Genomic DNA, 17701 nt, shown 5'->3' with positions numbered 1-17701 from the left:
AGATCCACTCCCTTTCGCAGGTTCTCGTCTGCCACCCACCACCTGAGGTTCACTCGTTCCGCAGATCCCATGGGGATCAGGATGTCCGGGGAGTCGAGTCCTTGACTCCACCGAGACTTCAGTCGTCACAGAAGGGATCTCATCCTGAGGCGACGGTTGAGGACGAGACGGGTCAGAGAGGAGAGGTGGCCGAGGAGACGAAGCCACGATTGGGCTGGGAGTTCTTCTCGATTGAGGAAAGGTTTCGCAACCTTCCTCAGCCTTGCTATCCTTTCGTCTGATGGGAAGGCTTTGTGGAGATTGGTGTCTATGATCATGCCTAGATATACCAGTTTCTGAGAGGGCTGCAGAGAGAACTTCTCGAGGTTTACCACGATCCCCAGATCCTGGCAAACTTCGAGGAGCTTGTCTCGGTGGCGAAGAAGGGATGCCTCCGAGTCTGCCAGGATCAGCCAGTCGTCCAGGTAACGAAGGAGACGGATACCGATCCTATGAGCCCATGAAGAGATGATAGTGAAGACTATCGTGAACACCTGAGGTGCTGTGGAGAGACTGAAACACAACACCTTGAACTGGTAGATCTTGTTTTCTAAGCAAAATCTCAGGTACTTCCTTGAAGACGGATGGATTGGGATCTGGAAGTACGCGTCCTTCAGATCCAGTGTACACATGAAGTCTCATGGTCTCACTGCAAGTCTGACCATGTCTGCCGTCTCCATACTGAACGGAGTCTGCTTGACAAACCCGTTCAGTGTCGAGATGTCGATGACTGGTCTCCAGCCTCCAGACGCCTTTCTCACAAGAAAGAGTCGACTGTAGTAGCCTGGGGACCCGTCCACGACCTCCTGGAGAGTGTCCTTCTCCAACATAGTCTGGACTTCGGCCCGAAGGGCCTGCCCTTTCGCCGATCCCATGGCAAAGGAGCTCAACAACACTGGATTCGCTGTCAGGGGAGGGAGAGATGCTGTGAACGGGACGCGATACCCTAGGGATATCACGGAGACCGTCCAGGCATCCGCCCCGAGTTGCTGCCACCTTGCTGCGCAACTCTGCAGGCATCCCCCCACTGGTGGACACGCAGGGGGATTGCCAACCCTAGCGCTTCCGACCTCGGCCGGAGCCTCTAGGGTTCTTGCCTCCCCTGGAGGACTTCTTTCCCCTCCTGCCCTTGGCAGGAAAGGGCTTAGACACCTTGCGCTTCACTGCTACGGTAGTCTTCTTCGTATCCTTGACAGGACGGGGCTGCTGGACCGCCGGAGGCTTGTAGGGCCTCGATGTCAGGGCCCTATGGATGAGGGAATCCTGGTTGGATTTCCTCCACCTCTCGGCAGAGAGCTCCACGTCCTTAGGCTCAAACAAGCTCTTACCGAGAACGGAAGAGTGTCTGAGCCTGCTCAACTCGGCGCTGGGAACCTTATGGTGGAACCTCTCGGCAACAGCGTCCCGGCGCTTGAGGATCGTGTTGGCCCACAAGCTCGAGACTTGGAGGGACAGGAACTCGATGGTCCGAGTGCCCGAGAGGAGAAAGGTTTCCAACGCTTTCCTGGTGCTTTCCTTGGAGAGGTCCTCGGACCACACCAGGATGCCCAGAGACCCCAGCCAGATGTCGAGCCATGAAGTGGCCTGCATGGCGCACTTGATGACCTTCTCCTGGCTCTGGATCTCAGTGGCTGAGAGGGACACGTGCCGGTTGGAGAGTCTCTCAAGAGGGACTACCCCTGTGAGTCCTTCTACGGAGTGATGCAAGGGAAGGCTCAGCGAAGACTCCTCGAGGATTTCAAAGTACCTCCCCTGATGGACACGAGGAGGAGGGAGGAGCTTATTCCCGGCACTGAATCTGCTGGAGGAGGCAAGCTCCGCGAGCTGGCCCTCGATCTTGTCTCTGGTAGTAGGTTGGCCAGGGCACCAGCCGCCCGTTGAGATACTACCGCTAGAAAGTTAGGGGGTCCTTTGACTGGCCAGACAGTACCATATTGGATCCTTCTCTCTGGTTACGGTTCTTTCCCTTTGCCTACACAGACATCGAATAGTCTGGCCTATTCTTTACAGATTCTCCTCTGTCCTCATACACCTGACAACACTGAGATTACTAAACAATTCTTCTTCACCCCAGGGGTTAACTACGGCAATGTAATTGTTCAGTGGCTACTTTCCTCTTGGTAAGGGTAGAAGAGACTCTTTAGCTATGGTAAGCAGCTCTTCTAGGAGAAGGACACTCCAAAATCAAACCATTGTTCTCTAGTCTTGGGTAGTGCTATAGCCTCTGTACCATGGCCTTCCACTGTCTTGGGTTAGAGTTCTCTTGCTTGAGGGTACACTCAGGCACACTGTTGTATCTAGTTTCTCTTTCTCTTGTTTTGTTGAAGTTTTTATTGTTTATATAGGAAATATTTATTTAAATGTTGTTACTATTCTTAAAATATTTTATTTTTCCATGTTTCCTTTCCTCACTGAGCTATTTTCCCTGTTGGGGCCCCTGGGCTTATAGCATCCTGCTTTTCCAACTAGGGTTGTAGCTTAGCATTTAATAATAATAATAATAATCTGGTACTCTTCATCCCTTGGGACCAGGGCAATGCTGCGCTGGCTCTAGAGGGCTTCTGAGTGCCGAGACGCGATCCAGGACCGTGTCCTTACCTTCACGAGGTGGGACCTCAGGGTCTGGAATCCCATTAAGGTTCCTCATGAGAGTCAGGACTTGCCAGAACTCGTGTTCTGACTCCTGGTGCTCACCTCCTGTCGGACTTGCAGCGAAGTCTCCGGACCCCAGAGGCTCTTCCTGGGGGGAAACGAGGGCATCCTCGACAGCTCTGGGCTGTTCCTGTCTGATCCTAGCAGACGATTTGGGAATCGTCTTAGAGTCATTAGGTTCCCTCCTGGGTGGGATGCAGGACTCTAGAAGCGAAGGGGGCAGGTCATTCTCCTTCTCCACCTCGGGACGAGGAGACCTCTCGGGAAGAGGAGAAACGTCCACCATTGGTGCGATGGGGGAGTATTCTTGCTCAACCGACTCTCCTGAGGAGGGGTAATCCTCCGGGTTATCCTCCTCCGCAGGGGACGGCGAGAAGGTCTGAGGGGGAGTAGGAGCCTTGCGTAAAGATCTACGCGGGGACAGCACAGGCCTCGGAGGAGGATCCACGGGAGAGACTCCTCTCTTCCTCTTCAGGGGGGAGGAAGCTGCCGCTGGCTCGCGACCCGAATAAGAGAGGGCTGGCTTAATCGCCCGCACGAGAGCTCTGAGTAGGGTGTCGAACCAGGGCTGTTGACTGACAGCAGCGCTGTCTGACACTCCCTCTGGAGGAAAGGGGATCGAGGGATCCCTAAGAGGAGTCGACAAACGAGGGTTCGCCTGCAGGGCTGTAAGAGAAGAATCCCTAGACCTGTCCGAGGAGCGTTCCCCCTCTGGCGAGCGCACTGGCGCGCAGGAGGATGGTCAGGAGCGATGGCGCGCTGGCGACAGAGCGGGAGCGTGGCCGCGGGGGCGCACGGCAGCTTGAGCGGGAACATGTCCGCGGGAGCGCGTGGGCGATGGTGTAGGCATGCGGCGATCAGGAGCTGGAACAGGAGGAGGCCGAATGTGCGGGCGCGCAGCGACCTGGTGCGGCCCCGGAGGGCGTGAGATAACAGGAGCGCCCGAGCGCGTGCCCGGTAGGAACGGCCGAGGGGGCGATAGAGCGGGAGCAGGGTCGCGAGCGACCTGGGAACGAGAGATTTGGTGACGGTCTGGTTGGACTGGTTTACTCACCTGTGTAAGCGCTAGTTGCGCTGGCAATCGTGGGCGCGCATAGCGCTCATCAGGAACAGGTCGCACCGGGGTTCGCTGCTTTGGAGGTTGCGTAGTGCGAGCCGCGTGAGGGCGCTCTGGAGTTAGTTGCGCCACCACCGCTGTCTTAAAGACAGGCACGGGGCGTGTAGCAAGAACAGGCGGGATTTGGGCGCGTCGGGCGCGATCGTATCTGCAGTAGATTCGCGCGGTTCCAGAGGCGTACGTGAGCGCCCTTGCGCTGGCTTGGCAGCCTCTGGGGCGACGAGCTGAGTCATCGCGACGTGTGGTCGCGTTGGTGCTGGAACAGTAACTGCGCGCGGGCGCGCATCGCGAACCTCTCTCATATCGCGAGCCTCCCTTGTATCGCGAACCTCCTTAGGTGGGCGCGATGGGTCCAAAGCGACACATGGGCGCGTTGGAGTGCATGGAATCGCGCATCGCGTCTATCCCCCGCAGGGCGCGACGAGTCCGTAGGAACCTGAGGGCGCCTTTGCGCTAACTCAGGAACCTCCTGGATCGCGCGCGATGAAACAGGAACAGGGGGCCGGCGAGGTGCCGGAGGGCGCGTGGGCGCAGGAGGCCGCTGGGGCACCGGTGAACGCGTAGGCGCCATATCAGGAACTGGCCGCGAGTGTGCAGGCGAGCGCAGCGGCACTATTTCAGGAACAGGGCGCGTTTGCGCAGTTGGGCACTTGCCCGCTACTTCAGGAACTGCTGGTGGGCGACGGGGCGCCGATGGGCGTGGGCGCGCAGGGGAACCCTGGCGTACAACAGGAACAGTGGCGCGAACGCCTAAAGGTGAGCGCTGAGGCGCTTTGTCAGGAACGTCAGGAACAACAGCAGCGGGAGGGTGTGCAGGCGGAGCCTTACGCTTAGGGGCGAGAGGGGCAGTTTTGCGCTCAAGTCCCTGAGACCCCAAAGGGTCTGGAGATTGCGCAGTGGCCGTCTCAGGTGGCGTGTAAAGCGCGTCGGCAGCTTTAGATATCGATAGTCTGGGTGACAGCTCACATTGTCCCGAAGGACGACCATCCTCCGAAAGGGATCGCGAACGATCCCTGGAGAGGTCAAGGTTGGTAGCAGGTACGTCAGGAGAACGGCGAGTCCTCTCCTCCGCAGAGGACTGTGGTGACGACGAGCCGAAGGGGCGCCTCCTAACCTCCTAACCCCTTTAAAGGGGGGAAGAAAGGCCTTTACGGCGAAGGGGAGGACGAGCCTTCCGCCTTATATGCCCACGAGGGGCCGTGGGATCAGCAGGCTGACCATCATGGGGCCTCCGAAGAGGAGTCTCTACCAGAGAACTCCCCCGAGAGGGAGACTCAACGGAAGGAGAGACCGTGGGACTAAGCTCCTCCCTCGAAGTATGTTCGGAGGGGGAGGAGGGCGAACCCTGTAGCCCCAAGGAAGCCCAAAGCTGAAAAAGATCATTGTTAGAAACAAACACCTCCTCCGAGGGGGGAGGGGCAGCCGCCTCGTTATGGGAGGCAACGACCTCTCCCTCACCACAGGATCGGTTAATGACATCAACAACATTATGGTCTATGCTACCACTCGCCGGCCTCTCGGAAGAGGCCGCCCGAGCAGGAGCTTCGGAGGAGGAATGGGCGGCGGATGAAGAAGACTTTGGATTTTCTCTTTTCCGAGAAGCCTCGGAAGGAGAAAGATCCCTTTTAGCCTTCTCCTTACGTCACCGGGCAAACCTCTCCCACTGGGAGGTAGACCACTCCCTACACTCAATGCACAAATTAGAACTATCACACCCTTGGCCCCTACACTGAGGGCATAAGGAGTGAGGATCCGTTTCCACGGCCGACATAAAGGTCCCACAGGGGCGGCCGGGAAGTCCAGGGCATGTACGCATAAGGAGAAATAGAGGCCAACTTCATACACTCACTGAAAAGAAAAAGCAAACAAAATTATGGCAGTCAACAAAGAGGAGAGCGCTGACAGGTCTGTCGTCTCTCCGAGCCAAAAGTAAAGTGAGTTCATCGCCGGTGTGTGTGAGGGGGGAGGGGTAGCTAGCTACCCCTCCCTACCCCACCCCCCCCTAACTAGCGCTGGGGTAGGAAACCCTCGTTAAAACTTTATGGCTCGTCATCAGCTGCGCCAAAGTAATTACCCCATGTAAATAGCGTGGTTTGTAATTAGTTACGGAACAACTACCGAATTATTTAACTCAGATGGGAGAATTCAACTATCCATTTATGCCTTAGCTTATACATACGAATACAGTGATAAGTATGGCATTAGTATGTATACAGTATAGTTAATTGAAACTTATCAATTATCACCATCATTTATCTTAAAACAGTACTAATCATAACAATTCATACCTAACACCAACTGTCGAAACTCATCATAAGATGGTGTCGACTGAATGGCCCGAAGCTTCGCTGAGTTTTCAGTTGCATAACGCCGGTCAGCTTCTATTCCGGCTCTTAGTCTTGCTTCTAGCTGACTAGAATCGATGCCACCTTCCCATCCGCCACATGCCATCGTCCTGCAAGATAAGAAGTTTGCTGTATTTTACAAAATTCAACAAACTAAGCCACAATGAATAAGCATTAGTCTAATTATTTAGACTTTTTCTATTCAGGGATCTTTAACAAAAAAATTTTCAGCAGTAGATATTTTCTTTAAAAGAATTACTACAATCCAAGGCCCAACTAAATCAATTTTTTTTTGTAATCAAAGTAATAATGGAAAACCTACCAATTTTCTTTTGTAATCAAAGTAATAATGGAAAACCTACCAAGATGATAGTCTTGCTCACTAGAGATGAGGAGAGCTATCTCTCTCTTCCCCACATGTCTCTTTCAGAAGCTTTACTTTTAAACTAAGATATTTACAAGCATTTAAGAGGAGAGGAAATAAGAACCTATATGCAACATGTAAACAAATATTTTTTGAGAATAACGTCTTAATGTGTAAGACGTACATTGATACCTCTACGTTGATACCTCTATAAGCTGGAATAATAATTACTTGCACACAATGATTTTGCTAGTTTAATGTCTGAATAAACAAACCCTAGATTATTTCAACTCGAAGATTTTTAACAGGTTTAAAAAGTACATTTAGACACACTATCCTGTCTTATTTCTCTTCCTCTTGTTTTTTATTTTGAAGTCTTTATAGTTTATATATGAAAGACCTATTTCAACGTTGATGAGAAATTCGTAGATAGTTTGTATTTTTCCTAACTATATAAACCTTAGCTATTTATTAGGGGTTATACTTTCGGCGGAGCTGAAATGACAAGCCATTAAAATTTAGCGAGGGTTAACTACGCACACCGCTAGTTAGCGGGGGGTGGGGTGGGTAGCTTTCTACCACTCACACACCTGTGATTTAGCTCACTTTGCTTGGAGGTAGGACTTCAAGGGGGATAGGGATGGCGGGAAAGTTTGTATAAATAGCTAAGGTTTGTATAGTTAGGAAAATGGAGTTTTTATGATAAAACAAAGTTTTGTGAATACTTACCTGGCAGTTATATATACATAGCTAATTATCTCTATTTCGGCAGAATTTTTCTAAAACTAGGCAACCGCCTTGTGGTGGTTGGGTGGTAACACTCGTTAAAGGGTGGTAGGAGGAATCATTCCCGTTTTCTGTTCTTCAGTTCATCTCTGCCGGCCGGATCGATAACACGTTGGTCCGTCATTAAGAGTTTTTAGGGGCGACTCACCCATTAGGAAGGGTGAATGTCCCTGACAATCTAGCTTTGGGCTTTACCCGGGGGCTCCTTATCTGAGTATATTAGTACTCAAAAATAAAGAGTCTCTGCCCTCGCTAAAACCTTGCTACACAAGAGCCACGGCTAGAGGATCCCCTTGGATGGAGCCTGCCGAGAACTCCATGTAGGTCCCCGTTGAGAGTGGAGGATGGTTTGGGGTACTGTTTCCCGATCCTAGAGCGTCCTACTACTCCTCAAGTGACTTCTTCGGCAGTCCCGGAAGTTTTTATGCAACCATCGACGTCCGGGACCCAACAGGTGTTGAGCAAAGCTCCACCTGCCCCTCGGTCCCGTTATGAGGAGATGTCTGAATCTTCGGCAGCAGGCTCGTCGTTCTCATCAGAAGAGGAAGTTCAGAGGAGGCACCGGAGGAGGAAAGACAGATCTAGGAGAAGGCGGTCCTATTCAAGGTCTCCATCTAGGTCACGGCATAGCATGAAGAGATCTCGTTCCCCAAGGTGGAAGGTCAGGAGGAGCTGTTTGCCGAAAGAACAATGGGTCCTCGTCCCCCGCAGTAAGCTTGCGGACTTTACCACTATCCCGAGCACTGCGGGTCGGCTTACCGGAGACAGTCCTCCTAGAAGGGCCTCCAACAGCCACAAGTCAGCTACAGCCATGGACCTTAGCTCCTCGTCGGACAGGCGTAAGACCTCGACCAAGGAGACTCAATCCGCCCAGCGGAGGGAGTCGCCTCTTCGGACAGGCAGCCGCGGCGAGTCAGCCCGTGGGAGTGATCGTCAAGCACGGCTACCTCCGTTGGACATCACCACGGAGGAACCCGTACCCTTGTTAAAGGAGCGAAGAAGGGCAGAGGCGCCCGTTCCTGCCGAAGGGCGCAACCTCGATCCTCAACATAGCGCAGCTGCCCGCTTCAGCGGCACTTCCCGTCCCCGGACGGAGGAAGCGGAGGATGATGCAGAAGACGTTCTGGCGGAGGACTCCGCGTATAGGAGAGTCATCAACCTTATTCAGGAAATATAATAGGATCGAGGAGCCCGTACCTTCGGAAGAAGACGTCTGGCGGTCCGGTCTTAATAGAATCTTGGAGGAGCCAGTCCAGAGGGAGCCATCCTTAGCCCTGCCGGAGGCGAGAGATGTTAAACTGGGACGGGCCCACATAGACAAGGTTGTAGACGGGAACAGGGAGAACTCTAAAGGGCAGAGTGCGTCCAAACTCCTTCAAGGACTGAAATCCCAAAGCAAATATTATTCTTTGGAGGGACGTCCACATGGAGCCAGTAAACTGGAAGACTCCCAAGAAGTATTATGCCAAGGCTCCCCAGAGGACAGAGCCTCTTCTGCACCGATCTTCTTCTCTCAAGCAGAGGCGATCATGATAGAGGAGATGTCAAAAGACCTCATCAACGTCGCCTCCTGGTTGGACTGGTGGGCTTCTATGCTAGTGGGCACCTGTGGACAGCGGGGTTCTGGGTCTTGGCCACTAAGTTTGGAAAGAACTTAAAGGAGACCTTCTTCCATCTCTCCGAATGATTCATGACATACAACTTGCTCACTCTTTTTGCCAAGATCAAGGCCAGCAAAAAGTAAGTTTTCAGCGTCAGATCTTAAACTGTAGCTCTCCTCAAGGGTCCGTATGGTGATCGCTTATGACAACTGACAAATCTCATGATGTTCCACGGCAATAGTTTGAGTTCTCTACGGGGATAAACTGCTCGAAGCTCCTCTCAAGCATGAACAAATCCCACGAAGAGGAGAGGCCTAAGCCTTCAAGTCTGAAGACCTGGCCCGAGGGTGAGAGGAGCTTCTCTTGGCGAAGAAAGACTTATAAAATCAGCTATCAAATGCAAAGACCCAGAGGAGCATCCTGTCTATAACACCGATAGAAAAAGATGCCTCACTTTTCCCGGTAGACACCTGCAACGGATCTTCGCATACATTACATCCCCATATCTCCAGTGCTGTGCCTTGCAAAATGTCTTTTGCTCCGGGATGCTGGATAATCACCACCCACGAAGTGATGTGGAAGCCACTGCATTGTGCAACTTCTGCAGATAAAGCTTGGAGAAGATTGGGCCATTTGGAATAGTTCTCTGAGTACCTCGACGAGGAACATCAACAAATCTAGAAACCATTCGGACATGAAGAGCGTTGAGTAGTGCCTAACTGTCAACTCTTCGTGGTCAGTATAGGAATATCCCACCAGGAAATATGATCCTCATGTGGAAGAGAATCACTAAAAACTGATCTGTCCCACCTTGAGGAAAATCCTCATGACTGGGACAGATCACGGCTTGATAGGCGATCTAGATGACATGACAAAGTAAGGCAACATGACTTCTGTCGGTGAGAAGGAACAGGTAACTGAGGGTCAGAATCCTTTACAAAGTTCAAATCTAGGTTCTGGGATATAAAGGCATGAGAGTTCCTGTCACTCGATGTTGTAACCAAAAAATGGCTAGTACAGTGATGCCTCAGGAAACGAAATTAATCCGTTCAGGATGCAGTTTCGTATCCTGATATTTTCGTATCCTGAGTCGTGTTTTACATGTAAATAGCCTAATCCGTTCCAAGCCTTATAAAAAGTCACCCTTTCTTTCATAAACACGCTAAACTGTAGTAATAAACATGCAATGTAGCCATTTCTATCATTCAATAATTAACACAACCGTTAAAAACAGCCTAATCCATTCCAGAAACCACTATGAGATTATTCAATAATATAGTTATAGCCAAGTTATCCCCCCAAGCCCAAAGAAAACGGTCCGTTTTCTTTACTACTGTATAAAAGTTACGGTACTGTATATGCGTAAAGCATTTAGATCAGTGAAGGTGTATTGTTACCTGTACGTACACCTAAATTAATGATTGATACCTGTACACTCTGAAAAAAAAGGTTACAGTTAATTAGTGTAACAAAAAAGTTGAAACTTACCTTTTGATTGAGATGATGTCCGATAGCGAAGTCGCGGCAGAGGAGGATGGCATAAGGCAGAAAACGTAACAAGTGACAGACTACGTACAGTAATTTACACACTTAACACATTAACACTTAAACTTTACGAAATAAAAAAATGGAAGAAATAATTAACACTTAACATTACGTATGGAAAACTATAAAATGAAAGAAAAAATTACTTTAACACTTAACGGTAACATAAAACTTAAAATTGAATTTTTTTTTTTTTGCTCTTTTATAACTTTACGTTTTTCTTATTTTCTAAATCTCTTCTACTTCTTCATCACTTTCTTTTTTCTGTTTCTTTTCTTTACTTTCACCTTCTAATTCTTCATCCCTTCCTCTTTTCTGTTTCTTTTCTTCACTTTCACCTTCGTCTTGGCCTACTAATACCGCTGGCCTCTTTAATAAGAAACTATCCATTGAAGCTTGTTTGTGCCTACTTTTCAACACATTTCTAAAATGCATTAGGCAAACGTAATATAATACACTACGTAACAAGTGACAGACTACGTACAGTAATTTACACACTTAACACATTAACACTTAAACTTTACAAAATAAAAAAATGGAAGAAATAATTAACACTTAACATTACGTAAGGAAAACTATAAAATGAAAGAAAAAATTACTTTAACACTTAACGGTAACATAAAACTTAAAATTGAATTTTTTTTTTTTTTCTTTTTTATAACTTTACGTTTTTCTTATTTTCTAAATCTCTTCTACTTCTTCATCACTTTCTTTTTTCTGTTTCTTTTCTTTACTTTCACCTTCTAATTCTTCATCCCTTCCTCTTTTCTGTTTCTTTTCTTCACTTTCACCTTCGTCTTGGCCTACTAATACCGCTGGCCTCTTTAATAAGAAACTATCCATTGAAGCTTGTTTCTGCCTACTTTTCAACACATTTCTAAAATGCGTTAGGCAAACATAATATAATACACTACGTAACGTTATATACAGTCTATGTATAGTAAACACTAATACAGTACAGTGCACAGTAACGAATGTTTATTAACGATAACACGTGGCGTACGAATGTACTGTATATTAACACAAAGTCAAACAAGCGAAAGCACACAACACAATGTCTGATAACGATACCGCGGTCGGAACGAAAAGAGAGAGAGAGAGATGAACGCCCGTGCGTAGGCAAGCTGGGATAGTTGCCGACCAATAGGAAAGCAGGATCTTATGGAGTAAGCTAGCGTCTGAGTAGGGAGATAACCAATGGGTGAGCGGGAGGCTGTAAGTGAGTCTACCCAAGTTCAAAGTCAGGCGGCGCGCGCTTTTTAAAATTACTCTCGGCGAAGAGTTGGGATCTCGTAAGGTTTTTGTATCCTGAAATTTTATCCGTATCCTGGGGCATAAAAATCTTCGAATCACTTTTCGCATCCTGAATTTTTCGTAAGCAGAAACTTTCGTATCCAGAGGTATCACTGTACTGTAGATGAATAATTTTCCAATTTATTCCCATTACAGTATTTTGTTTATTATTTCATTTTTATTTTTTCTGTGTAGATGCTCATTTGCCCTATTTGTATTCCTCATGAATGATTCTTTGTTTCAGGTTAACAAGGTGCCCTAAGCCCCGTCGGGCATAGGATGAAGATCGTTACTGTACATCCATGAAGGAAGTGAAGGTGTAGGTGATTGGCCAAGACAAAAAAATAAAAGGGGTGTATGTATGATAGCGGCCGCCATATGTATGATGACAGACGACTAGGAATAATAAAGTCTAAGGGGGGGTTGTAGGGGGATGTTCACCGCCCCATAGATAAAGACACAGCTTGTAGGATAGATTAGGTTAGGTGGAGTAGTTCAAGTTAGCTGTCCATTTACTATGGACATGGGAAGAACTGGCTGCTGATATACATAAGTTCAAAATAAAAGTCAAGTGACAGTGAAATATTCTTATTAACCATTTGGAAGGAGAATGCAATTGTCAACCAGTTCCAATACCCCAAAAAAAAAGGGAAATTAATGTCTGAGGACTATGAATCAGAAATGTGGTGCCTGTACAGTTTAAGATACTGTAAAATCACACAAGAAAACCACATAACCTAACATAGAAGCTGTATCCTTACCTACTTACCTGAATGCGGGTCCCATTTTTAGCTTACGTTTTCCCGTCCCAACGAACTACATTCGTCACCTGGAGTTTCATATCAGCTGCCAGTTCGTCCAGCATGCATAAAAAGGGGGCACCAACTGACCTAAACTTCCTTTCCCCCTTACATACTTACCTAATGAGGGGGGGGGAATAATGGCCCACTGCAATGTTCTAAGTCAGCAGTCATCATACATGCAACCCACCCCACCTGGTTCCCACTGGAGGCCCTCATTATTGTAGGATATATAAGGGTATATCTTATCAACTATTTCTTTGTGATGGAAATAAAGGTCATTTTCGAAAAATTGGAAGTTTTTTATATATATATATATCCGAATTTCATTATTGGCAAAGTTTGTCCTGTGTTTTTCTACTGTATATTAATACCCCTTAGATCACTATATTTATAGCTTACCCTGTCCCGACAAATTACATTTTCCCTCTCATGTATCTTATGAGAAATTAAGGTATCCTATTATCCCCAATATGAGGTGCCTCAGACATAGAATGAACAAGAAAACAGGCCTTAATTAAGGTAAAGGAAATCCGAAGTAAATTATTCCCCAAATTCTAATGTAATGGCCTACCTGGTATTGGTTGGGCCTTACAATACCTCACCAGTGTCTGGGTGTTCTTTTAATTCCAGATTATAATAACACCTAAGCTCAAAATCATATTAATCACCCAATCTATCCATTACAAGTGTTCTTTTAATTACACTTTGGAAACGTAAACAAGTTTAACCTGTCACAACTGTTTATCCATCCTAAAACGTCTTCAATCCGCTTACCAGTTCTCTAGAAGACCTAAATAACGCGTGAACAGCTCCAGCTTCCAAAATTCCTTTGTAGGCTATGGCTAGCCTACGTTAGCGTCGTTGTTAAATCAAGTATAATTCTGTGTGGGGACAGAGACTTGAATCACAACACAACAACAAAATCAAAACACAAACAAGTACTATCGAGTACAATCCTCCAGGGGACTGGCTTCCTCTTCTTCTACTTCAGTAGGAACTAGGAGATCTGGGCCTTTATCTGGCTCTTATTCTTTAAGATAAGTATATTATTATTATTATTATTATTATTATTATTATTATTATTATTATTATTATTATTATTATTATTATTATTATTATTATTATTATTACTTGCTAAGCTACAATCCTAGTTGGAAAAACAGGATGCTATAAGCCCAGGGGCTCCAACCGGGAAAATAGCCCTGGGAGGAAAGTAAATAAGGAAGATCTACAAGAGAAGTTTAAGAATAATAATAACATTAAATAAATCTTCCGTATAAAAACTATAAAAATTTTTGAAAATAACGAGAGGAAGAGAAAAAAGATAGAATAGTGTACCCAAGTGTACCCTCAAGACAGTGGACGATCATGGTACAGAAGCTATGACACTACCCAAAACTAGAGAACAATGGTTTGATTTTGGAGTGTCCTTCTTCTAGAAGAGCTGCTTACCATAGCTAAAGAGGCTCTTCTACCCTTACCAAGAGGAAATTAACCAATGAACAATTACAGTGCAGTAGTTAACCCCTTGAGAGATGAAGAATTGGTAGGTAATTTTAGTGTTGTGTCAAGTGTATGAGGAAAGAGGATACTGTGTAAAGAATAGGCCAGACTATTCTGTGTATGTGTCAGCAAGATGAAATCAGCCGTAACCAGAGAGAGGGATCCGATATAGTACTGTCTGGCCAGTCAAAGGACCCAATAACTCTCAAGCAGTAGTATCTCAAGGGGGTGGCTGGTGCCTTAGTGGTATATTTCTTTTATAAATTCATGGCATCATTAAACCAGATGATAAACGGTTATTTAAAGAGATAGTGAATAAGCAAATAAGGGAACTATATATGGAATGCTGGAGGGAAAGGCACAGAAATACAGTATGTCTACGCTAAAGTTCTAGAGCTTTCAAATATACAGCCTCAAGACTATACAACAAGCTTCTACTAGATATCCGAAAGACTGGAGAAATTAAGGTTTTCAAGAGGAAACTGAAGATTTTCTTGTTTTCTTGGTGCTTCGATAAAGTGGATTTGAAAACAAACGAGCTACATGTGGTGTGCAATTTTGATTAATGCCTTGGGATGTAGGCTATAAGATAAAATCAATTATTAAAGGGCATGTAGAGAGTAGGTCCCCCTGCAGTATAGGACCAGAAAAGCACCCCTTAAAGTAAATTAATAATTGAAAAAAAAATCTGTGTCAGATAGACAATGAGTAAAACATTTAAATGTAGGAATATTATTTACAAATTATGAAAAGCCAGGAAAGAAATGCTAAATGAACTCTAAAGCAATATTTGGGGTTGATAACAGACAGAAATGCGGCTAGGTGAGAATACAATTGGTTGTATTAAGGTAATCTTTTTTCACATTTTTACATCAGATGTTAATGATTAGTTAAAGAGATAGTGGAAGACCAAATAAATGAAACAATACAAGGAATATTGGGGCAAAAGTCTTATAGAAATATGTTAACAGTATGATATTGAAATTGAAGAGGTAAGAAAGTGTAGAGAGCAAGAACTCACGAAATTAATAAAACGACAAGTAGCAAATGGTCTTTACAAAGTTAAACAGAAGAAAACTAATGAATAAATGACAAAGTTAAGACTTATAATTGGTAACGGCAGAAAGGATTATTTAGGTGAATTACACACCCATTGCAATGAAGACTAGGCTGAATATGATAGACTTGAAATAAGATTATAGAAACAAATGAAAATTATATGCTTTGTGAGATGTGCAAAGAGCCAGATGATACATTTAGAGGCAGTAGGCCTATCATAGATTTCAGGATATTAGAATCGCTAACTAAAGAAGTTGCACGATCTATTAGACAAGCTATGGAAGTTAGAAATAAATGTACGCATGTTATGCGTATGTGTAGGAGGTACCCACTGACAACAAACTCTATAGAGTTCATTGCATCTAGACAGTAGGATGGCCAAGGCACCAGCCACCCGTTGACATACTACCGCCAGAGAGTTATTGGGTCCTTTGACTGGCCAGACAGTATTGCATTGGATCCCTCTCTCTGGTTACGGCTCACTTCCTTTTTGCCGACACATACACAGAATAATCTGGCCTATTCTTTTCCCATTCTCCTCTTTCTTCATACACTTGACAACACTGAAATTACTAAACAATTCTTCTTCTCTCAAGGGGTTAAATGCTGCTCTGTAATTGTTAAGTGGCTACTTTCATCTTGGTAAGGGTAGAAGAGACTCATTAGGTATGGTAAGCAGCTCTTTTAGGAGGACACCCCCAAAATCAAACCATTGTTCCCAAGTCTTGGGTAGTGCTATAGCCTTTTTACCATGGTCTTTTAGTGTCTAGGGTTTAAGATATCTTGCTTAAGGGTACACTCGGGCACACTATTCTATCTTGTTTCTCTTCCTCTTGTTATTTTCGAGTTTTTAAAGTTTATATATGAAGGATTTATTTTAATGTTATCATTGTTCTAAAACTTCGCTTGTAGTTTTTCCTTATTTCCTTTCCTCACTGGGCTACTTTCCCATTTGGATCCCCTGGGCTTATATAGGGTTGTAGCTTAGCAAGTAATAATAATAATAATAATAATAATAATAATAATAATAATAATAATAATAATAATAATAATAATAATAATAATAATAATAATAATATATGTCCATCATTCCTATTACCGTGTGGTGAACGACCAAGAACCTGGAACTTAGTAAGATTCCCTGTAATATTGAAACCAAAACTCCATGGATTTCATTTCATAATTGAAAACGTGTTTTTACGGACATAGAAATACACACAATGCGTCACTAAAGTCTATCTTAAACAAAGAAACTATCTTAAATGCGAATTACTTAACGACGAACTGAGGAAGTTATCGGGTTTGGTCTGGCATAGAAAGACCATAAATAGACGCAAGGGGAGGGACATATCTGAGGCCTTTGTTCTGCAGAAGACTGGTAACGGCTGATGATGATGATGATGAATTGTGTTTTCTTTTGTTTACTATAAGAATAACAAATAAATCTACACGACTAACTTAGTGGTATAAATTACCAACAATTGTTTTTCTTATGAGGTTAAAACTGGGACAATGAAACGGTAAACATTACAACATTTTTAATTCAAAACAGTTAACAAAATGTGCTGAATACATGTACAAACGACCACATTTAGCAAAAGTGAACACAATTATAATAGATAGCGATCAATGGCACACAGGTCATTGGAATAGACTGACAAAAAAAAAGGAAAAAAAGGCATTCAGTAGGTAATGCCTACATTAATCTTATTAGCAAATAAAAAAAAAACACAAAACTATTAGGTAAATAGCTCTTCTATGAGAAGGACACTCCAAAAATCAAACCAGTGTTCTCTAGTCTTGGGTAGTGCCATAGCCTCTGTACCATGGTCTTCCGCTGTCTTGGGTTAGTTCTCTTGCTTGAGGATACATTCGGGCACACCATTCTATCTTATTTCTCTTCCTTTTGTTTTGGTAAAGTTTTCATAGTTTACATAGGTGTTTGGGTGTTGTTGCTGTTCTTAACACTTTTCCTTGTTTCCTTTCCTCACAGGGCTATTTTCCCTTATAGCATCCTGCCTTTCCAACTAGGATTGTAGCTTAGCAAATAATAATGATAATAATAATAATAATAATAATAATAATAATAATAATAATAATAATAATAATAAAATGAATGTCCTGTTGACTTTAAACCTCTTTTATAGACGGTATGTCGACGACATGTTTTCTTTATTTCGTAGGCCAAGTCATGCCCAATGGTTTTAAGACTACTTGAAGTATGTGTAATCCTTCAAAATATTTTCAGGATTATTATTTAGGAGAGCTTCAAACATTACAGTTAGTGAAGCAAGAAATTATCCAGCTTACAAACCATTTTTAATCTGGGAGCGTAATATCATGTCATCTGAAACAATATCTAACAGATTTGGTAGATTTGAGAACAAAGCCCTCAGAATGATATTGGGAGATAAATGGCAGGACAGGATTAGAAATGAAACTATAAAGAGAGATTACTCGAGTGCCATATGTGGATGAAATCATGGTGAGGGGTAGATGGAGATGGTTTGGGCATGCTCTTCGCATTCCCCAAGAGAGATTAGTTCACCAAACATTTGAATGGGCTCCACAAGATGCTAGAATAGTTGGAAAAC

At 44.9% G+C, this 17701-nt stretch overlaps 1 protein-coding gene across 1 annotated transcript in view; it reads right to left on the bottom strand.

The window, feature by feature from the left end:
• The window catches only part of LOC137632059 (coiled-coil domain-containing protein 103), a 68581-nt gene extending 55055 nt beyond the window's left edge, over window positions 1-13526 (bottom strand). The window contains exons 1-2 of the mRNA XM_068364035.1: window positions 13320-13526; window positions 6097-6263 (exon numbers count right to left, since the gene is read on the bottom strand). Of these exons, the coding sequence (XP_068220136.1) occupies window positions 6097-6259 (163 nt within the window). The 5' untranslated portion in view covers window positions 6260-6263; window positions 13320-13526. The remainder of the gene's footprint in view (window positions 1-6096; window positions 6264-13319) is intronic.
• Between the last annotated feature and the right edge of the window lie 4175 nt (window positions 13527-17701).

Source organism: Palaemon carinicauda, chromosome 40, assembly GCF_036898095.1.
Source record: "Palaemon carinicauda isolate YSFRI2023 chromosome 40, ASM3689809v2, whole genome shotgun sequence".
NCBI classification, from domain to species: domain Eukaryota; kingdom Metazoa; phylum Arthropoda; class Malacostraca; order Decapoda; family Palaemonidae; genus Palaemon; species Palaemon carinicauda.
This window is presented reverse-complemented; position numbering and strand designations above follow the sequence as displayed.